This window comes from Cnephaeus nilssonii, assembly GCF_951640355.1.
Source record: "Cnephaeus nilssonii genome assembly, chromosome: 3".
NCBI lineage: Eukaryota > Metazoa > Chordata > Mammalia > Chiroptera > Vespertilionidae > Cnephaeus > Cnephaeus nilssonii.
The window spans coordinates 38,365,849-38,386,134 of NC_137074.1; the positions used below are offsets into that span (position 1 = coordinate 38,365,849).

General features: G+C 42.4%; 1 protein-coding gene across 6 annotated transcripts in view; it reads right to left on the reverse strand.

The window, feature by feature from the left end:
- Positions 1-3,994: 3,994 nt before the first annotated feature.
- Positions 3,995-20,286, reverse strand: part of PEX5L (peroxisomal biogenesis factor 5 like) — a gene marked incomplete at both ends in the record, with an annotated part of 168,880 nt that continues 152,588 nt past the window's right edge. For all 6 annotated transcript variants that reach the window (XM_079766748.1, XM_079766747.1, XM_079766745.1 and 3 more), the window contains 6 exons: positions 3,995-4,199; positions 11,099-11,256; positions 11,928-12,093; positions 12,737-12,934; positions 14,280-14,350; positions 17,721-17,864. In XM_079766748.1, coding sequence (XP_079622874.1) covers positions 3,995-4,199; positions 11,099-11,256; positions 11,928-12,093; positions 12,737-12,934; positions 14,280-14,350; positions 17,721-17,864 — 942 coding nt within the window. The remainder of the gene's footprint in view (positions 4,200-11,098; positions 11,257-11,927; positions 12,094-12,736; positions 12,935-14,279; positions 14,351-17,720; positions 17,865-20,286) is intronic.

The window sequence follows — 20,286 nt, forward strand, 5'->3', positions numbered from 1 at the left end:
CGAAGTAAGCCTTCAGAATACCCTGTTTCAAAAAAGCATTTCAAGGTGTAAAACAACAGCAACAACTATGTGAAAGTATAACCCGGTTCTGTGGAACTGAAGAAGGATCACAAAAAGAGCTTGCTTTTATATTGCCAAGGAGCTCACAAAGTTTATGGTAAGTAGTTTGGGAGCTCCTGGTACAAGTGGGGCTAGTACAATTGTGTTTAAGTCTTGCTTGTATAGCAAGAATATACTAGAAAGTTTTATCTAGTGTGATTATCTGGACATGGACCCAAGATTCAACTCAGTAGCTCTCGATTATTATGCTAAGTGAAATAAGCCAGTCAGAGAAAGACAAACACCATATGATCTCATTATATGTGGAATCTAATGAACAAAATAAATGGACGAACAAAATAGAAATAGAGGCATGGGTACATGGAACAAACTGATGGCTGTCAGAGGGGATGGGGGAGGGGGACTGGATGAAAGAATGTGAAGGGATTAGCCAAAAAACATATATGCATAACCCACAGACATAGACAACAGTGTGGTGATGAGCGGAGGGAATGGGGGGGGGGGGGCGGCAGGGACTCGGTGGAGGTGGGCAAAGTGGGGGAAAGTGGGAACATCTATAATAGCGTTAACAATAAAAATAAAGTAAAGAAAAAAAGAATGAAAAAATGGCATAAAACTGTGAAAATGGGTGTGTCCTGGACTTTCCAACCCTGTTAAAAGTATCACTAACTTGCTGTTTTAGTTAAAACGCAGATTGGCTGAGAAAGCACAGCTCACAGTTCTCTATGAAAGTTTCCTGGTGAACAAGATCTGCCTTTCTTTTAAGGAGTCGTAGGGAGTGATCGTGGGACAAAGCCAAGGGAATGGTGACTCAATATGGTTGGTCCAGTAAGTGGATGCTTTACCCCTTCCTCTCCCCTCCCCTATCCCTCAACTCCTCCTCACATTGAGGTCTAGCAGCACAGAGAGATAGCCTGCTAGACATAGTTATAACTTATTTTGAAATTCAGCAATGCTCACTGGCCTTCTCTGCATTTTCATCCAATCTCCTGGTGAAATCGGTCCTTGAGAGTCACAGCTGTGCAATTGAGTGGCCACTCTTGTAAAACTGTGCCATCCTCTGAGAGATCTTGGGCTGTTACTCAGTAATGCAAGAAAGGAGATAACCAAGGCCTCCCCAGAGCGCTTCCAAGGGAACCAAGGCCCTCCTCCCCTTTCAAATGGAAAGAGTAATATAAATGACAACATTACACCATGATGATAAGATACCAAAAACAATTTTGCTTTTTAAAAAATGTGTATAAACTTAAGAAAAAGATGAATACAATAAAGTCTGTTTTAAGATCTTGCTACTTACTTTTTGGTGTTGCTCTGGTTGCTATAAACTTTCACTTGCTTTTTAGTAACTGTTTTAACTCAATTTTATTAAAAATATTATGAAAAAATGTCTTGGGCAATAATTCCGCACCTCCTGACAGGTAACAGCTTAGGAAAACCTTGGTTCTGATGGACTAGATATTTTGGAGGAAGTCCTACCAAATGCTCTGCAAATTACCAAATTATGATGGGAATGGAAAATTGTTCACTCTCGCTGAAAACAATTCCTTCGAGTTTGAAGTTGCTTTATACCCAAATAGCAAAATAAAATGGGGGCCCCAAATTTGCCAGTATTTAGCAACAATCAAGTTAATAAAAACAGTGCACATTTATCCAACTGTCAGGCTTTAAATTGTTACTGATCTCATTTCATAGTGGCAGCAAAGCTAATAAAACAGTCTATTATTATTGCAAATTTAGTTACTATTGAAAGTATAGAATGTTGTCATAAGCAGAACATTTATGAAAGTGGCTTTGAATCCTTTGTTTAGAGGTTCCTAATGGACTATGATGGATGCAAGTCAGCTGGCCAGCGTGGATGCACAGGGATACGGAGGAGGAAGGAACGTGCGGAGAAGGGATGCTATTCCGTCAGGGATACTCAACCAGGTAGCTACCATCGGTTGGCAGCTGACCCTACGAGTCCTTCCCAGGCCAAGGTTCTAGGATTCTGAAATTCTGGAGAATACCATTCTTGAAAATCTTGTTGAGCTTTTCTTTGCTTCTGAGCCTGCAGGAAAATAGGTCAAGACTGGTTGTCACCACTGCCCAATGGTGAATGCCTCAATGCCTTGCCTCCTGCTTGTCCAATTGCAGGCTTCACCTCACCCAAGTGAGCTTTGACCGTGAACAGCAAAGCTGCCACCACAGGGCCCTCAACTCTTTGTCTTTGTAAACTAGAATAGGTTATAATGTATGGAAGCCTCAAGGATTTGTGGTTTCATGTTTACCTGAGGCTCCTTCTTATGCCAGGGACTTTGAATGTAACAGAGGAGACCATTTCTGCCTGCACCTTGAGTTCAGTATGTGTGCAGTAGAAGCTAACTCCCCAGTCAATTGAACTGTCTTGATCCAAATGCTGGTTTTCCTGGTTAACTATAATCATGAGTAAAACCAGCTATTACTAACCAAAGGACATGAAGAAAAGCTGGGATCAGATTGCTTTGGGAAGATTCTGGAGGAACCAGACAAACTGAAGAAGAATGGGACAACTTACTAGGACAAGTTACCGGAACTGGGCATGGGTGAAGTTATATTTTGGTTAGCATTTTGCAAACAATTTTTCTAATCCTTTCAAAAGTGATGTCTTCCTCAATAATCACCGAGCCCCCAACAAGCACAAAACACTCTGAAGAACTGAGTGGGAAGGAACCAATGGAATAAAAGACCATTGCCAACGGGAAGTCCTAGTTCAAGAGGAGAGCCGAGGGGCATGCAAATTTCATGTGAAACCTCTGATGTTCAGGGAGATTCAGCTCGAAAGTACTGATCTCTGTCACTTAGAATGCAAAAGGGTGAGCAAGGCAGATTATTATGGAACTCAGAAAAGCACAATTTTTAGGAAAAATGTATTTATCACTCTTAAGAAATGCTATTTAAAATATTAACAATTGAAAAGGAATATCAGTGTGCAGGGAAGTAAAATATGAAATTTAAGTAAGTTAATGTTAACTCATTAGAAATCACGACATCATCGAACTTCCCTCCTACAGAGAATGCATGAAGAAACAGGGCCTAATCTCTTGCTTAAGGTCAAACAGTCTCAGACAGCACATGAATAAGGTCTGTGTTTGCATATTTACACCCTATGTCACATCTGCTTTAAGGAAAACACTCCTTCAAAACCCTACACTGTGAAAAACTATTTTCAGGAATTTTTATTTGGTCCATTGAGCTAACAAGGCTGAGTTCCCAAATCTTTTACCCCCCCCCCCCACGTTAAAAATTGGAGCAACAAAACAAAACTCCAGCAAGGCATAAATAAGATATTAAAGTGCATATATACAGTCCCAGAAAAGTTTTGAATGGGAACAGCAAAAATTTCTAGTGCAAAAACTGCTTTCGCCAGCAAAGCTCCTTCTCTGGAATCAAAAAGCTACAGTAAAAGTTAAAATTGGAACGGGTTTAAGCGATGCCTCTTTTTAGTCGAGTTAATATTTGTGCATGCACCTTGGCCCAAACTATGTTCAATCTTCTAAAAGGGGGAATTTCAGGGGACAGTTCAGAAGTAGTCAGAATTCCCTGATCTGAGGCAGTGCTTTCTCCAGGTGTCCCACGAGCAAGTTCCTTTGATGTGTCATCAGCCGCAAGTGGGGACAAAAACCCAAAGAAGATGTTTTGCGACAGGCTTGCGGCTTGTGGAAAGAGTATTCACATAGTTACTTTATCTTGGTTAGTCTTGAGCCTCTCGCGTCTTCTTTCGAGCCCGACCTTGACTCCATATAACATTTTTGTGCTTTAGGATCTGAACAGACTGGGCATTGTCTGTAGGTATTCCCTCAGGCTCTCTCACCATGGCCTTTTGAACATCCGGTGTCACCATTTTGGAATTCATAATAAAATAGGTTTGCATTTCTGAGTACACATATAGACAGGGATTATTATTTTTTCTTTTCCTTCAAGGATCCAAATTGAAAGCTCTTAGGAGGACATCCAGGTCGCCGAGATTGGCCGCCTGGAAGAGTTCTGGTTGGTCCATCAGAGACAGTGCGATTCTGAGGGCAGCCCAGATGTTCCCGGAGATGGCAGGATGAGGAACTTGCTGTTGATTCCGGCTTTTCCTCTGCAGACTGAGGGCAGTGAGGAAATTGCTGACCGCTTCTCTAAGAGGGTAGAAAAACAGACATTTACAAATGCAACGCATTTCAGAGTTAGCAAAGAAGACAACAAAAATGGATGAAGTTATTTTAGTCTAAAATCCTAAATCACCTTTCTATGGTGTGTTGGCTCATCAGATGAACAACTTTCTGATTCTGTCATTACTCTTTTGCGAAAAATCGTTTAATGTAGTGAAATCAGAAAGAAAAAAGCAAAGCAATTTTTTATGTTAGGAAAATCATGTGGGAGAGGAAGAATAATGGCCATTGCTAACTCTTCAATGCATCCACTTTTCTCTACTCCAAGAATGATGTGACGACGTAGTCCATTCACAGATGTGGTTTATATAACTAGGGTTGAAGAGGAACATCTGGCCCCACTCAGAAACAAAGTGTCTAACTTTTCCTATTAGTGACAGAAATATGGGGAGCAGCCGGGGTTGAGTTCAGTTTCTTATCAGAGCATCTGGGCTTGTATCCCATTATGTTACTGTAGGCAAATTTTTTATCTTCTACAAGCCTCAGTTCCCCCGACTATATAATAGGGAGAATAGAAGTCATTTTAAAACCTTGTGAGGTGCAGTCAAATCATTTTATGTGAAAAACTCCTATCATTAATTTAAATTGTTCTCTTAAGTGTTGTTGGAGGAACCCTGAGGATCAATGAGGCCAAAATAATTTTTAAAGTAATCCTGAGATATTCTTTTACCTTTTACTGTTATACTCTCATGAGTGTACACTGGAATTTTCTAGGGATCTCATGATTTACAACATCCCACAGATTGAATTCAGAAGCAGAAATGTGTCTTCTATTAAGCAAAATATTAATAGATTCACAAAAATGATAAAAGAATGCCACTCTTCACAAAACATTTATTTTTGTTTTGGAAAATAATTTTTAGGGGTAAAATATGTAATTTTTATTAACATGTAATTAGTTTATTATATTTAAACTAGTGGCCTAGTGCACGAAATTCGTGCATGGGGGTTGGGGGGTGTTCCTCACCCTCTCCAATCTGGGACCCCTCGAAGGATGTCCTACTGCCGGTTTACAGGGATCGGGCCTAAACCGGCAGTTGAACATCCCTCTCACAATCCGGGACTGCTGGCTCCAGCCGCTCACCTGCCTGCCTGCCTGATTGCCCCTAACTACTCTGCCTGCCAGCCTGCTCGCCCCCAACTGCCCCCCCCTCCAGCCAGATCACCCCCAACTACCCCTCATGCCAGCCTGCTCACCCCCAACTGCACCCCCTGCTGGCCTGCTTGCCCCCACCTTCCCTCCCCACTGGCCTGCTCACCCAAAACTGCCCTCCTGCTGGCCAGCTCTCTCCAAACTGCCCCCCCTGCTGTCCTGATCACCTCCAACTGACCCCCACTGATGGCCTGCTCACCCCCAACTGGCCCCCCTGCTGGTCTGCTTACCCCCAATGGCCCCTGCTGTCCCATCCTGGCCTGATCACCGCCCCCCCCCCCCCATCCCCAGTGACCCAAGGTCCCAGCCCCTCCTTTTTTTCTTTTTCTTTTTCTTTTTTTTTCAGCGCCTCCTTGAGCGGAGGCCAGGGCTGGCTGGAAGCAAGTATCTAGGATTTATTTATCTTCTATAATTGAAACTTTGTAGCCTTGAGCGAAGGCCAGGGCTGGCCAGGGCGGGAAGCTTGGCTTCCTCCATTGCTGGGGCAACCCTAGCCTCCTGCTTGCTCCAGCTCCATGGCCGGCCACCATCTTGGTTGGGTTAATTTGCATACTTTTTCCTGATTGGCTGGTGGGCATGGCTTGTGGCTGTAGCGGAGTGATGGTTAATTTGCATGTTTCTCTTTTATTAGTGTAGATGAGTCTTTCAAAATTTTTTGTTTAATTTCTAATACAATAAAAATTCATACATAAAATCCACATAAGAAAAGCCCTGTGAAGTTCTCAGTAGCTGTTAAAAATGTAAAAGATGTCTGTCTTGTGTGACTCAGTTTGTTGAGTGTCATTTCATGCATCAAGAGGTCGCCAGTTCAATTCCTGGTTGGGGCACATGCCCAGGTTGTGGGCTTGATCCCCAGTAGGAGGCATGCAGGAGACAGAGTTTATTCTCATACTAGTGGCCCAGTGCATGGATGCACATTAAAAGTAAATTAATTAGAAGAAATATTTTATTATCTCTATTTGCCCTTTCTCTACAATAGAAGTGTCAACCAAATTCACGATTGACAATGACAGATCGAAACACACGCATGCAACTGGCACCAGAGAGAGCTTTATATGTATCGTGCATGCATGAGTCAACTTAGCCTTTTATATATATAGAATAAACTTGCTTAATTAGACCTGCTTTCTGATTTAGCTAAACTTTTCCCAGCCCAGTGAAGCACCCCAACTTCTCTTTCAGGTAATTGTCAGCAACACAGCAGTAAATATCAACATGAAGCAGATTATTACTGTAGATCACGCAGGAAGGAAAAAGGGTAAAATATTTAACTGAAGCAGTATTTGATTATATTCTGCACAGTGACAAAACCTGAAGTCATTTTCAAGGTCCAACATTTCTTACTTTTTTTTCAGTCGGGTCAAGTTTCTAAACTTTCTAAATCTCTGTTTTCCGGCTAATAAAAAGAAAATAGGATTCCACCGAGTCTCCTATCTACCTATTCCAGGACTTCTGTGAGGATCAAATGAGATGAAGCACAGGAAAATGCTTCACAGACATTTGGTTAAAGTGTAAAATGTTTGCACCTGGCTATAAAGCAAGTTGTGTGCCTGGGCTGAAGAAACTCCAAGGAGGCTAGTCGCTAGGGAGAGGAAGCCAGGCATTGCTATGTGATGTCATTATCTGGCCCCCACAGTGACTGTTTCCAGTCTGGGCTGAGCGGTGGGCCACATTTTGTGTCATGGGGTCTCAGAAGCGTTGGCTGTGGTTTGGTGGGCTGTCACTCCAGGGTGGTGGCAGGGCCTGTGTTCCATTTGGGGGAAGTCGAGTGTTGGTTTGTTGGCATCAGGTCTGCAGTGCTGTTTCTTTGTAAATGGCCAGTGTACATCATGGCAGCTCCTGCATTGAGTGTCTGCCCCCCGGTGGTCAGTGCGCATCAGAGTGACCAGTTGGATGGTTAGAGGGACACGCAGCATTTTAGCTTTTTATATACATAGATTATGATTTATTAATTATTATATTATTTTCCACACTAACAACTGTAAACCTACTTTTGCCCACCCATTATTATTATCAAAGAGGATGAGATTTATCTTTTCACTAGAGGCCCAGTGCACGAAATTCGTGCATGTGGGGGTGTGTCCCTCAGCCCAGCCTGCACCCTCTCCAAGCTGGGACCCCTCGAGGGATGTTCGACTGCCCGTTTAGGCCCGATCCACTGGGATCGGGCCTAAACGGGCAGTCAGACATCCCTCTCACAATCCAGGATTGCTGGCTCCCAACTGCTCGCCTGCCTGCCTTCCTGATTGCCCCTAACCGCTTCTGCATGCCAGCCTGATCACCCCCTAACTACTCCCCTGCCAGCCTGATTGATGTCTACTTGCTCCCCTGCCAGCCTGTTTGCTCCTAACTGCCTTCCCCTGCAGGCCTGGTTACCCCTAACTGCCCTCCCTTGCAGGCTGGTCACCCCTAACTGCCCTCCCCTGCTGGCCTGGTCCCCCCTAACTGCCCTTCCCTGCAGGCCTGGTTGCCCTCAACTTCCCTCCTCTGCCGGCCTGGTCACCCCTAACTGCCCTCCCCTGCAGGCTTGATTGCCCCCAACTGCCCTCCCTTGTAAGCCTGGTCCCTCCCAACTGCCCTCTCTTGCTGGCCATCTTGTGGTGGCCATCTTGTGTCCACATGGGGGCAGCAATCTTGTGTGTTGGAGTGATGGTCAATTTGCATATTACTCTTTTATTAGATAGGATTAAAAAGGGGCCCTCACTTTTGAAATGGTTAAGATTCGTTGGTCTAAGCCAGTGGTCGGCAAACTCATTAGTCAACAGAGGCAAATATCAACAGTACAACTATTGAAATTTCTTTTGAGAGCCAAAATTTTTAAACTTAAACTTCTTCTAATGCCACTTCTTCAAAATAGACTTGCCTGGGCCGTGGTATTTTGTGGAAGAGCCACACTCAAGGGGCCAAAGAGCCGCATGTGGCTCGTGAGCCGCAGTTTGCCAACCACGGGTCTAAGCTCTACTCTGGCGCTCCGACTGACAAAAGGGTAGCATTTTAAGCTGTACCCTCATTTCAGGTCAACAACTTCCTCTCCTTACTTCAACTGTATTCAGTACTAGGGTAGGGCGTGCCTTTGACTTCTTATAGAAAGTGTGAGATGACAAACAGTGAGTGTTATAACGTATACACACACACCTGCAGTTCTTAAGGGACACGTCCCAGACTTTGTACCAGCTCCTGGCTCTCCTCTGAGCCACATCTCTATTGAGGGTTGTTATTTCCTACACATATGCTTACACCTCAAGTTAAACTTACTTTCAGAATTCATTTTGTGTCTCACTTGATGGTCTTTTTTTTTTTTTCTTAAGGGAAAAAATGCAATATGTTTATCACTTCACAAGCTTTCCCATATCCAGCATGATAATTTAAGACATACAAAACTTAGCCAAGAAGGTCCAAAGTTGCTATTTGATCCAGATGGACAGACTTAGCCAATAAGAATACAGGATGCACAGTTAAATTTCAGTGTCAGATAAACAATGAATAAGTTTCAGTATAAGTATGTCCCATGCAACATTTGGGAAATATTTATCCTAAAATCATATTTACTATTTATGTGAAACTCCAACTTAACCAGGCATTCTGTATGTTATCCAGCAACTTTAACATTGACTTGCTTTTGGCCTGCTTGAGGATTAAAAGTCCACACCTCACCAGGGTTGCCCATTTCTACTTGTCATGGACCTTCGGGGCTTCCTGCAAACAGTTGCCCTCCTGAGGCTTACATCTGTGATTGCCAAGAAAGTGTTCTATTGGACCCTCTAGTATGTTTTCTACACTAAGAAGTTGCAATAACAAAAAAATACAAAAGCTCATCCAGCCTGGCTGGTGTGGCTTGGTGACTGAGCGTTGACCTACGAACCAGGAGGTCACACAATTCAATTCTTGGTCAGGGCACATGCCTGGGTTGCGGGCTTGATGCCCAGTAAGGGGTGTGCAGGAGTCAGCCAATCAATGATTCTCTCTCACATTGATGTTTGTCTTTCTTCCTCTCCTTTCCTCTTTGAAATCAATAAAATTATATTTTTAAAAAGAAAAAATAGGAAAAAACTCATCCAGAAGCCTTACAAAAGCCTCCTTTAATTGAATTCAATGTACCTACATGCACATATGTATTTATTTACATTGCTCCTTGTTCCAAAAAAGGACCTAAGTTATCTCATAAAACATACCTAGAAAATAAGTGAATAAAATGCGTAACACGTTAAGCGCCAAGCCTGCTTTGTCTTCCTTTCCGTTTCAGTCACCGGCGACTGACATGGCGCTTAACGTGGTAAAGATAAAATCAGGTTAGGGACATCAGAGGAAGCCAGGGATGAAGTTAACATACAAAATGGACACTGTCAGGCCCGAGAGGTGATGTGCAGGGAGGCGGGATGCTGCACTTGGGCCATACGCACAGCTGCTGTCATGAGGACCTCAGCAAGGTCACAATGTCTACAGCATAAAACAAACCAGTTGCTCAGGGGTCACTCAGGTTTCCTGGTTTTGACCTGAGCAATCCAGTGACTGATGAATGTTCTTTATAAGATCCCTTTATTATAAATGTAGCATCTAGTTTCTAGAGCCTTAATATTTGTCAACGGCACAATGTCCTAAAGCAGTTCAGAAACAGGAATTCTTCAGATGGCAAAAGGATGCAATCTAGTTATGTAGCTCTCTGATGACTTAACCTAAATAATAACAATAATGATACTGATGATGACAGCAGTAATAGTCATAATACTGACTCCTGCTAGGTATTGGGCATCTGCTCTGTGCTGGGCAATTATACTTAAACTGCACAATAATCCTGCAAGATAGACATTATTACTCCCCCACCCCCATTTTTGAAGCAGGTGAAGAAATTGAGGCTCACCATTACGTGCTCAGAGTCATAAAACTAATAAATGGCAGAACTGTGATTTGAACCCAAGCTTATCTGATTCTAAAAGCCTGGCTCCTTCTGGGAATGAAAAAAGGTTTAAAACTAACATTGAGTTCTCTCTCTTTTTCCAGTTATGAAAGCAATACCGGTTTACTTAGAAAATAGAAAAAAAAAATAGAAAAAGAAGAAGAAAAAAATTACCCAAATTTTCATTACACAAAGGAAACAAAGGTGGTTTACGTTCCCTGTGGATGGGGAAAAGACAGGAGAGGACATACACCCAAGTGATAATGAGGAATCGTGAGAGAAGGAGAAAAACATTTCAAACTGTAAACCCACCATTTACAAATAGTTCCTGAGCATTGTTTTATTACTCACTTTATTGGCTTAGAGAACCTGGGTTCTTGGTTGTGCTTTGCCAAAATCTGGCCCTGGACCCTTTTTAAGTCATTTTGCTGGGTTCTCCTGCCTCCCGCCCTGGCCCCCCAAGGTTTTCTTTCCCTTATCAGGAAAATGAAGGTTCGGATTAGTCTCAGAGTCGCCTTTGGGGATGTTAGGAATCCAGATAACTTGTCCCAACCCCGGCTGACCGAATTAAAAAAAAAGAAAATCTCTAGACGGGGCCTGGGAATCTGCATTTCACGCGGTACCGGTAGGATGGCTGCTTTCCAAAGACTGAGAAACACTGAACAAATTGTTGCTGCTTCTACAGGCCTCGGGAACTGAAGCTGGGAAGCTTGCCCTTAGGAGGAGGCGGAGGATTACTCCTACAAGGAGATATTTTAGTGGCAAGCAGCCTCAGCCCCGCACGTGGCTCTCGGTCCCCCGCTCTCTGCCATACTTCACCTGTAGGCGCCCAGGTTGATGCAGCTGATGCCCAGGTTGTATCTGGAGCGGATGAAGCCCGGCTGGATCTCCAGCGCCCGCGTGTAGGCCTCCACGGCTTCTTCGCTGCGGTCTCCATTCGCCAAGGTCGCCCCCAGACGGTTCCATAACGAATAGTCCTGAGGACAGAGAGAGGGGTCTCGACCCACCAGCACCAGCCACAGTGGCGGAGTTCTCTTATCCCTGCAGCAGAAGGCCGATGGCTGAACATTTATCCCGCGCTCATGGACAAGGGCCGTGACGCGGTGAATTCCTCAAAGATCTTTAGGGACTACTTTGTGAAATGACCCTCATTCATCAAGGAGAGCTACCTTGGGGTGCTGTCAGGCAATTCATGTTTCTATTTTAGGTATTTAAGTATTAATAGCCACAGTAGCGTATCATTAGTACTGATCGCTTTCAACGGCTGGGTGCAGGGAAATCAAGTGTAGCAAAAATGCACAGCCCTGCCCAGCGTGGGTCAGTGGTTAGAGCACTGGTCTGCGCACGCCAGGGTCTCGAGTTCCATTCCCAGTCAAGGGCATGCACCTGGGTTGCAGGTTGGATCCTGGTCCAGCGGGGTTCATGTGGGAGGCAACCAATCCATGTGTCTCTCTCACATTGATGTCTCTCTCTCTCTCTCTCTCTCTCTCTCTCTCTCTCTCTCTCTCTCTCTCTCTCCTCTCCCTCCCCTTCTAAAAATCAATGGAAAAAAAAAATCCTCAGGTGAGGATCAAGAAAATGTACTAAGTACATCTGGTGAAAACTGTTCTTTAACAGAGAACCGTGTGGTTTCTTACTGTGCACTTACCTCTGGCCGAACAGTTAAGGCGGCGTTAAATGCATCTATTGCTCTATTAAATTCTCCGCTCAGGTGGAACAGCACCCCTAGACCTGTCTGCAGGTCTGGGTCGATCATATCTCCATTTTGGTGGGCAGCTTCCAGATATAATTCCTTCACGCCTTCCAGAACAGAGCTACCAGGGGGAAAAGCAGATTTGTAATCCAAATAGTCTGAACGTAAATGCTTTACTATTATGTCCGCTGTTCTTTACAGACTGGAAAAAAAATCTTGCTTAAAATATCTTAGTGTTTGAGAGGACTATTATTAATACTGCAGTTTAAACATTCCTGCTGATTTTCATGAAATACTTGGTCGTACAGAGATACAAACAGTGCTAGGAAAGGAGCGTCCCACTGACCCTGGAAGTAGAAAACCCTAGGGCTGGGTGTCCCGAGGCCCCAGTGAGAAAAAATTTAACATCATGGTTTATTGCTGATAGAAATGACATTCCAGAAGAAAGGACTTCCATCTCCCCCCAAGGCTTTACAAAACTTGGCACAAGGCTACTTATTATCATTTATTTTGGGTTAATTATATGCCCAAAGCATTTGGCTTTAGCGTATGGCACTCAGATAAATATCTGTGGGTGCCCACGGTGTAGATCACGTGTCCAGAGGTTGGCCACACTCTCAGCTCGATCTTTTAAATCAGTGCTGCTCTTCTGGCAGAACGCTGTCCTACACGCCATCTGGACTGGGTGGTGGGGACCCCAGGCTCGTTCATTACCGTCATGGTGATTAATTGTGTGTAAGGGTGTAATTTAATAATATGGATACCTATCCACCGGAGACTTAGACATCCTCCGGGTGAGGCCTGGAGATCCCTTCTTGCTCTTCACAAGGTATTTGTACTTTGGGTTTTGCCTAATCCAATTCTTCAGCGCATCACAGGCATCCTGCTGATGGCCCGTGTTCGTGTAACTCACGGCCAAAGCCATCAAAGCTTTCAAGTTGTTGGGCTGCAATTCTAAGCACCTGAAGGAAGGGGGGAAAGACAATTTCAGATTTTTTTCCCCCCCCGGAGTTAGAGTCTGAACAGTTCTTTAGAAAATATGAGGTCTTTTTTAATTAAATGGTACTGTTAAGGTTATGTTAAGCCCCTGGAGAATATCACATTCATTACCTACATGAAAATTAGGACCTACGCTTATTTTTAAGAAAGTTAAAACTCACCCTGATGCATGTCAGGTTTGGTAATTTTAATAAATAATTTAAAAACTATAGAAAATGTGGCTAATCCCTGCATATAATTTATTAGTAGTTAATCTAATGAGAAGTAGGGGATATCATTAGCACTGCTCTACTGTCAATGCATTAAATGCACTTTATCCACAAAGCAAACTGATTTGAATTAAATCTGGACATCTAGAGATGAAAGATTGAACAGTGTTGTGTAAAAAGGAGAGGGAAATTCCATGTTTCCAGACTATCAACGTGGGTTTACAGGAGGCCCAGGCTACGATGCTTCCCCTCATGCTATTCCACTGGCCTCTGGCAAGGGCTTTTTAAACTTTGATGTGCATGGGAATCATCTGGGGATCTGGTACATGCAGCCTCTGATACAGAGGGCCTGTGGTGGGCCCAGGCTGTGCGGGTCTGACAGGCTCCCAGGTGATGACAATGCTAGGAGTCTCTGGATAAGACTTTGAGTAGCAAGCCCTAGATGGTCCCTATATCAGTGCTTTAGGAAGAGGATATGTGTATGTATATATATATATATATATATATATATATATATATATATATATATATATATATGAAAGAGTAGGGAAAGTGGGAGTCTATTTGGTAGGGGCTGTCCCCCCACCCCCAGAATTTAAATGGGGGCTCTAATCAAGTATGGTGTGATGCTACACCCTCCCAAAGTAGTCTAGAGCTTTAGTCAGGGGCTCAGGAGTTAAACTTGCAGGTTGCTGAAAATACCTCGGGAGATGCTTTGTAGACACCAGAGCTAAAAATGCATTGAGATTATTTTGAGTATATTTTTTTCTGAAGAGAACTTTCAGATGCTGCAGAAGGATAGGACATTAAAAGGACTATTTATTCAGTGAGTCTATTTTATGACTGCTTTTGACATAGACTCTTTCATGCTAATGAAGGCCAACTATTTGTAAACGGCCTAACATTGAGATTGAGGAACATTATTTCTTCATCAGTTCCCGTTTTTCACAGCTATGTATAAGACATATGAGGCCTCGCAGCACTCATTCCAGCCAAATTCTTTGCAATGTATATGAAGGTCAAAAGGTAAATCTGAAGCAATGGGAAGTCCATTAACAGGTGTCCACCAGTCCCGTGGTTTTGCACTTAGCTTCACTACCTCTGGAGGGCGACAATAGCTGCTTGTTCGTTTTCATTCTCTGCCTGAGTTATCCCGAGGAACTGCCATGCCTACAAGAAACAACTGATGTCAACATTGCAAGAGGAAGCAGAATCACTCATGCGCAGTAGTTGGTTTGTTTACCTGCGACAGATCCCTCTATGCAGAGCAACCTGTCTCAGGTGGGAGAGTCTTGTAAAAGGGAAAAATATCGCATGCATTTCTCTAGTCAAATTCTTTTGTGACACTTGGAAAATCTCCTGTGACCCATGAAAACCTCTGAGTTTCTGAGATATTAGGTATCTTAAGACCAAAAGATAAGTACACAAAAGTATGCATTTGTGATGATAAAAGGTAGAAAAATAATCCAGAAATGTAGCTAAATAAAGTTTAAAATAAGAAATCTCAAGATGTACAAAATTAACTTGTATAAATGAAAGTCAAGCAGTTATTAGAAGAGGCAACAGGAAATTTAGGAACTAGGAAAAAACAAAACCAAGCCCCTTACAGGTGTTTAATGCCCTATTTTAGGGTTAGGCAGTAGGTTTACAGTTTTGAGGACATGACACAGTTTATTCCTGTATTATTTATTGTATTATTTTCCATGTAAACAACTATAAACCTACTTTTGCCTCACCCTGTATAATCACTGTTAAAATGCACAAAATATATAAAGTGCAATGTAATGTACCTATAATTTTAAAGCCTACACTTAACACTTTATATTGCATCATAGCATTTTTTTTCATGGTTTTACAAAATCTTCCTACTTATAGTTCTGAATTTACATTTTGTTGAATGGATATACTATTATAAACTCAACCAATTCCTTTATTGCTCAGAGATTGTTTTCAATCCTTTGCTATTGTAAATAATGTGAGGAATATCTCCAAGCAGATAATGTTTTTCATATCTAGAGTGACATTTTTAATATTAGCACAGTAATTCTCACACCATTACAAGAGCAATGCACATAAAAAAGACCTCCCATTACACACCTTGTCCTCAAATTTGCTGGGGGTGTATCTGAGTCTTGGGATTTGAAAAGGTTTGGGAAGTGCATAACTCTCCCACCTTTGAGAATCAATGCTATGGATGTTTAAAAATAAGCTATATGAAAACATATAGAGTCATCATAAAGTGCTATAAAATTATGAATTATTATTATACATACCATACACACTCATAAAAATACTAATTATTTCCCTCCATAATTTCAGTGACTCATTTTAATCTTTCAAATGTACACAAAGCAGCATCCATTTTTTATGTCACCTTCCATACATCCTAGAATGCTTCTTAAGAAGAGATGGATGAAAGTCTTTCTCTCTTCCTAGGCTTTGGGAATCACTTGCACTGTCCACAGAATGTCTACTATCTTAGATTGGGGTCTACACAGATTCAGAAACCCTGGGTCATTATCTAGGACCCATTTGTAACCAAGTGTCCTCATTTTCTCATTAATGAGTCTGGGATAATAACGCATACTTTTTTTTAACCCCCCAAAGTTGTGTCAAATGATATAATATACATGAGAACATATGGCATTTAGAAATGTAAGAAATGTAAGGTGACATTATTTTTTTTGGCGGGGGGGGGGGGGGGTGACCTGTATTTTTCTATTAATGCAACAATTTTCTCTTCTACAATGATTCAAACATCTTTTTGTTGTTGTTGACACTATTACAGATGTCCCCCCCTTTGCCCACTTCCACCCAGTCCCTGCCACCCCTCCCCTGGCCTTCATCACTCTGTTGTCTGTGTCCATGGGTTATGTATATGTGTTCTTTGGCAACTCTCTTCACCTTTTTTTAAAAAATAGCTTTTGAAAAATTCTAATATTTTGATTCAGAATGCCAGCTCTCAGTTCAATCTCATTTCATTATCAGTGTTTTGACTAACAAGATACCAGGGGCTTTAGTGACCAGTTTACTTGTTCTTTCAACACACAGTACAACCAAGAGTAGTAATAAAGGCTAAATACTGACGTAGCAGACACTGAACTGAGCACTGAATGAATTTAACCCTCGCAAAACCCTAATGAGATGGTTATTATAATCGTGATTTCCACTTTACGTATGAGGAAACGGAAGCTAAGAGGGTTTAAATGACTTGCCCCAGACCACATGGTTCATGGCTAACCAGCAGCAGAGCTCAGGATACTGCTGTATTTGAACCCACACAGAATGGCAGAGTCTGAGAAGCTTGACCACTATTCCATACCGCCTTCTCAGCACTGTACAGAGCCATTCCTAAAAATTTCTCAAATTCGCCGAAACCGGTTTGGCTCAGTGGATAGAGCGTCGGCCTGCAGACTGAAAGGTCCCAGGTTCGATTCCGGTCAAGGGCATGTACCTTGGTTGCGGGCACATCCCCAGTAGGGGGCGTGCAGGAGGCAGCTGATGGATGTTTCTCTCTCATCGATGTTTCTAACTCTCTATCCTTCTCCCTTCCTCTCTGTGAAAAATCAATAAAATATATTTTAAAAAAAATTTCTCAAATTCCTCTGGGCGTATCCCTTATAAGAAGTTTCCCGAAAATTACAATCTATGAAGAAAGACTTTCTACCTGCCACTATCTTATGACAGGCCTCCACAGGTTTGGAAGTGTCGTGGACCAAGGTAAGATTGCAGAAGCCTCTTTGGTGGTCTCTCCAATCACCCTTCACACCTCAGAGAAAGGGGTTTTTCTAACACGCTCTTTCCTAGTGGTCCCTCCCCAGGGCTTTCAGGATGAAGTTCAAACTCTTGCCTAGCTCTTCGTGCCTCCACTCCTGCCATTCTCTCCCCCCTCATCCCCTAACCTAACGTTTCAGGTTCCTCTGCTCAGCCAAGAGCCATTTCCTCTAAACAACAACTCCACTCCCCTGCTGTCTTTAATGAATCCTCTCGCCTTGGAGGCTCAGCTTCGGATTCACTTAGAGGGGAAGGCTGAGTCAGTGTCTTGCTGTCTGCTCTCCTAGCCTCCCGTGCACTTGCATTTATTACACTGCCCTGGTTTGTTTACCTGTCCCTCCAGATAGACCACTAACCCGTCTTTTCAGTTGTTCCACGTCTCCAGCCTTTCAGAGAGCTGAGCCAGTGTGTGGCACAAGTCCTGGGATGGAGCGTGTGTTCAATACATGTGGAGTGAGTAAATCAATGGTGAGAGAGGGTGTCTCTCTAGACCCAGACAAGACAGCACACTGCCCCTGAACACCGCTGCTGAGCTTCCAGGGAGGCAATTTTAGTTTTTCATTTCTTCCCTCCACCCTTTCTTTTGCGGCACCATAGACATTGTAGATTTGGTTAGAACACAGGTTATATCACACTACGCCAGGCTAACCCCTTTGGGAACCGTGACTCGATAAAACTCCCACCAGTAGAGCTCTGTGTCACCCTCTGTCCCTCACTAGCGTGTGCAGCCCCTCTCTGAGCCTGGCAGGATGAGGGGGAAAAACACCTCTGCATCTCCCGGGTCCTGAAGAATCGCGGCCTCCATGAACAGGATGGTAACTGGGAGGTCCCCTTCCTTCAGCCTCTTTAAGCCTTCTTCAAATGCGCCTGGCCAGTCCTTGAAGGGGTTTTCAGTGTGGAAGTAATAGCCCTACAACACAGAAGGGCCAACACAGATCCATCCGTTTATCTCCGCATTCTCACGTGCAGTAAGCCCTTTTAGAATGTAAAGTGTTTAATTAATTTAATTGCAATTAAATTCTTTTATTTTATTATTTTTTTGAAATTTTATTCATTTTTAATATATATATATTTTATTGTTGATAGTATTACGGATATCTCCCATCCCCCCCCATTAACTCCCTCCTCCCAGCTCTTACCCACCCCCTCAGGTCTTTGCCCCCTATTGCCCGTGTCCATGGGCTATGCATTAAGTATATAAGTTCTTTGGTTTATCCCTTCCCAATCCCCAAACAAGGTATGTTTTATTGTGGTGAAATTTTATTTTACACACATAACATAAAATTAACCATTTAAATTTAAATTACTGTTCTTTTCTTATTCTGAATGTACATTTTCATTGTATACACTTTAGATTTTGTCACTGAATAATATAAAAAGTACCCAAAATGCTGCAACCTAAATATGATCACTGCTAGTATTTTGGAGTTTGTTTTCATTCTGATATTTCTTTTGTTCATTTTGTTTTAACCATCCCCTTTCCTGCCCCCAAGAGTGTAAAAATACTGAGTTTTTGAATATATTTTTTGCTACATGCTCCCACCCAGTCCCCTGAAGTGTTAATACTGCATACTGTACATCTGTTTATGCACTGTGGCCCTTTTGAGGGTTATAAACCATTGTAATATCTAAGATTTCTTTTGTCCTCCCACTCCTCAAACCAGTATATGCCCCATTGGTGGCTATATCGCCCACTGAGAATGCACATTTTAAAGTTATAGATCTTCTTTCATTGTAAAAATTTAAACAATGCAGAATGTACAAATAATCTTCTAGTGTTTTTCTGTGACTATGTACATTAAACAAATAAGCTCATACTATAGGTGCAGTTTTACAGTGTAAGCCCCACTTCGTTTTAGTTATTATAATTATTTATATTAACATTTACTTAGTCAAACCCATATTGATGGACTTTCAGATTATTTTCATTTTTTTCATAAATAAAGTTACAGTGAAAGCCTCATGCTCAAATCTTTGTGTGCATTGATTATTACCATAAGATAGACTTCTAGAGAGGTTTATTAGACTAAAGCTATGAACTATTTTGAGGCCCTTGATATGAGTAGCTGAATTGTTCTTGAGAAAGTATGTCCCAATTTAAACTCTCAACAGAAGTACCTGAGAGACATTATTTATTGCAACATTAGCTAGCATGGATTATAATAAAATCTTTCTAATTTGATAGATACAATTAAGCTAGCCTGTAGATGATGCTATTGAGGTTATAAATAGATCAAATGGAGACCTTCAGAAAGACAATCCCCTTATCAAAAGCCACTGAGCTTATGTAATTGTGTTGCGGATATGGGGTCCCAGGACTGTGGGGCTCAGGGTCCTAGCCATATCTCAGGTTCAAGGACTGTAGTTCAAAAAGAGGGGGGGAGATGGAAGTGGGAGACATCTGTAATTAGAGTCTGATGTTCTGCATCAATGTTCTTTCTTCTTACTTAATTTTGATTTTTTTTTGTAGAAAAGACAGTTATTCTTAATGAGATGGTTGTTCCAATTTTATGAGATTGCCTGGCCTACTGAGGGACACAGAATATGAAGAAGAGAAAGACATTTTAATGACTATGTAGATTGAAAATCCCCTAAGATCAGAGACTATTAATCATCATTTCCCTAGTAGCTAGTGCAGAGTAGACACAAATAAATATTTGTTGGGTTGAACTATCATGGAAATTATCCAGAATTAAATATTATTGAGACTTCCTCCACAAAAATCATAATACAAGCATATACTATATATGATTCCCCTCCCTAGTGTAAGGAAATTCCACAAATCTTTTTATCTTTCAAGTCATTTAAACTTATTTCTCAAGCCCCTGCTCCTCCCCAACTGTTTTTAAAAGCATAAATCCAAGGGCAACTGGGACCTCATGGGTAATTTGGCTGGTTGTTCACTGCGTTCACATTTGCTGGAGCTCCTGTCAAGGGAAATATCTCTGAGGGATGCCCTTGGGACTTGACCTGGTTGTGTGAAGGCTACCTTTTCCACTGAGTTTCTCTGCTAGCTGTATAATGACTACCTGTGAGATACAGTCCTAAGCCCTGCTTCACCCCCCTGCCCATTAATATCACTTCTGTCAGCTCATCGACATGGCTCATGGGGCTGACTGACGAAAAGCATTGTGGGATTAGCCCAGGTCTTGTTCCAACACACCCTCAAAGTCAGCTAGGTCAGTAACTGGCCAGCAGTCAGGATCCAAGCTGTAGTTGACTGCCAAACTGTCTGTATCAACATTGATAAAAATAAGGGTATTCCATTCCAGCTTTGCTGCTCTGATACATTGTCTGATTATATTGTTTTCATCTCCCAGAATTTCTTCTAG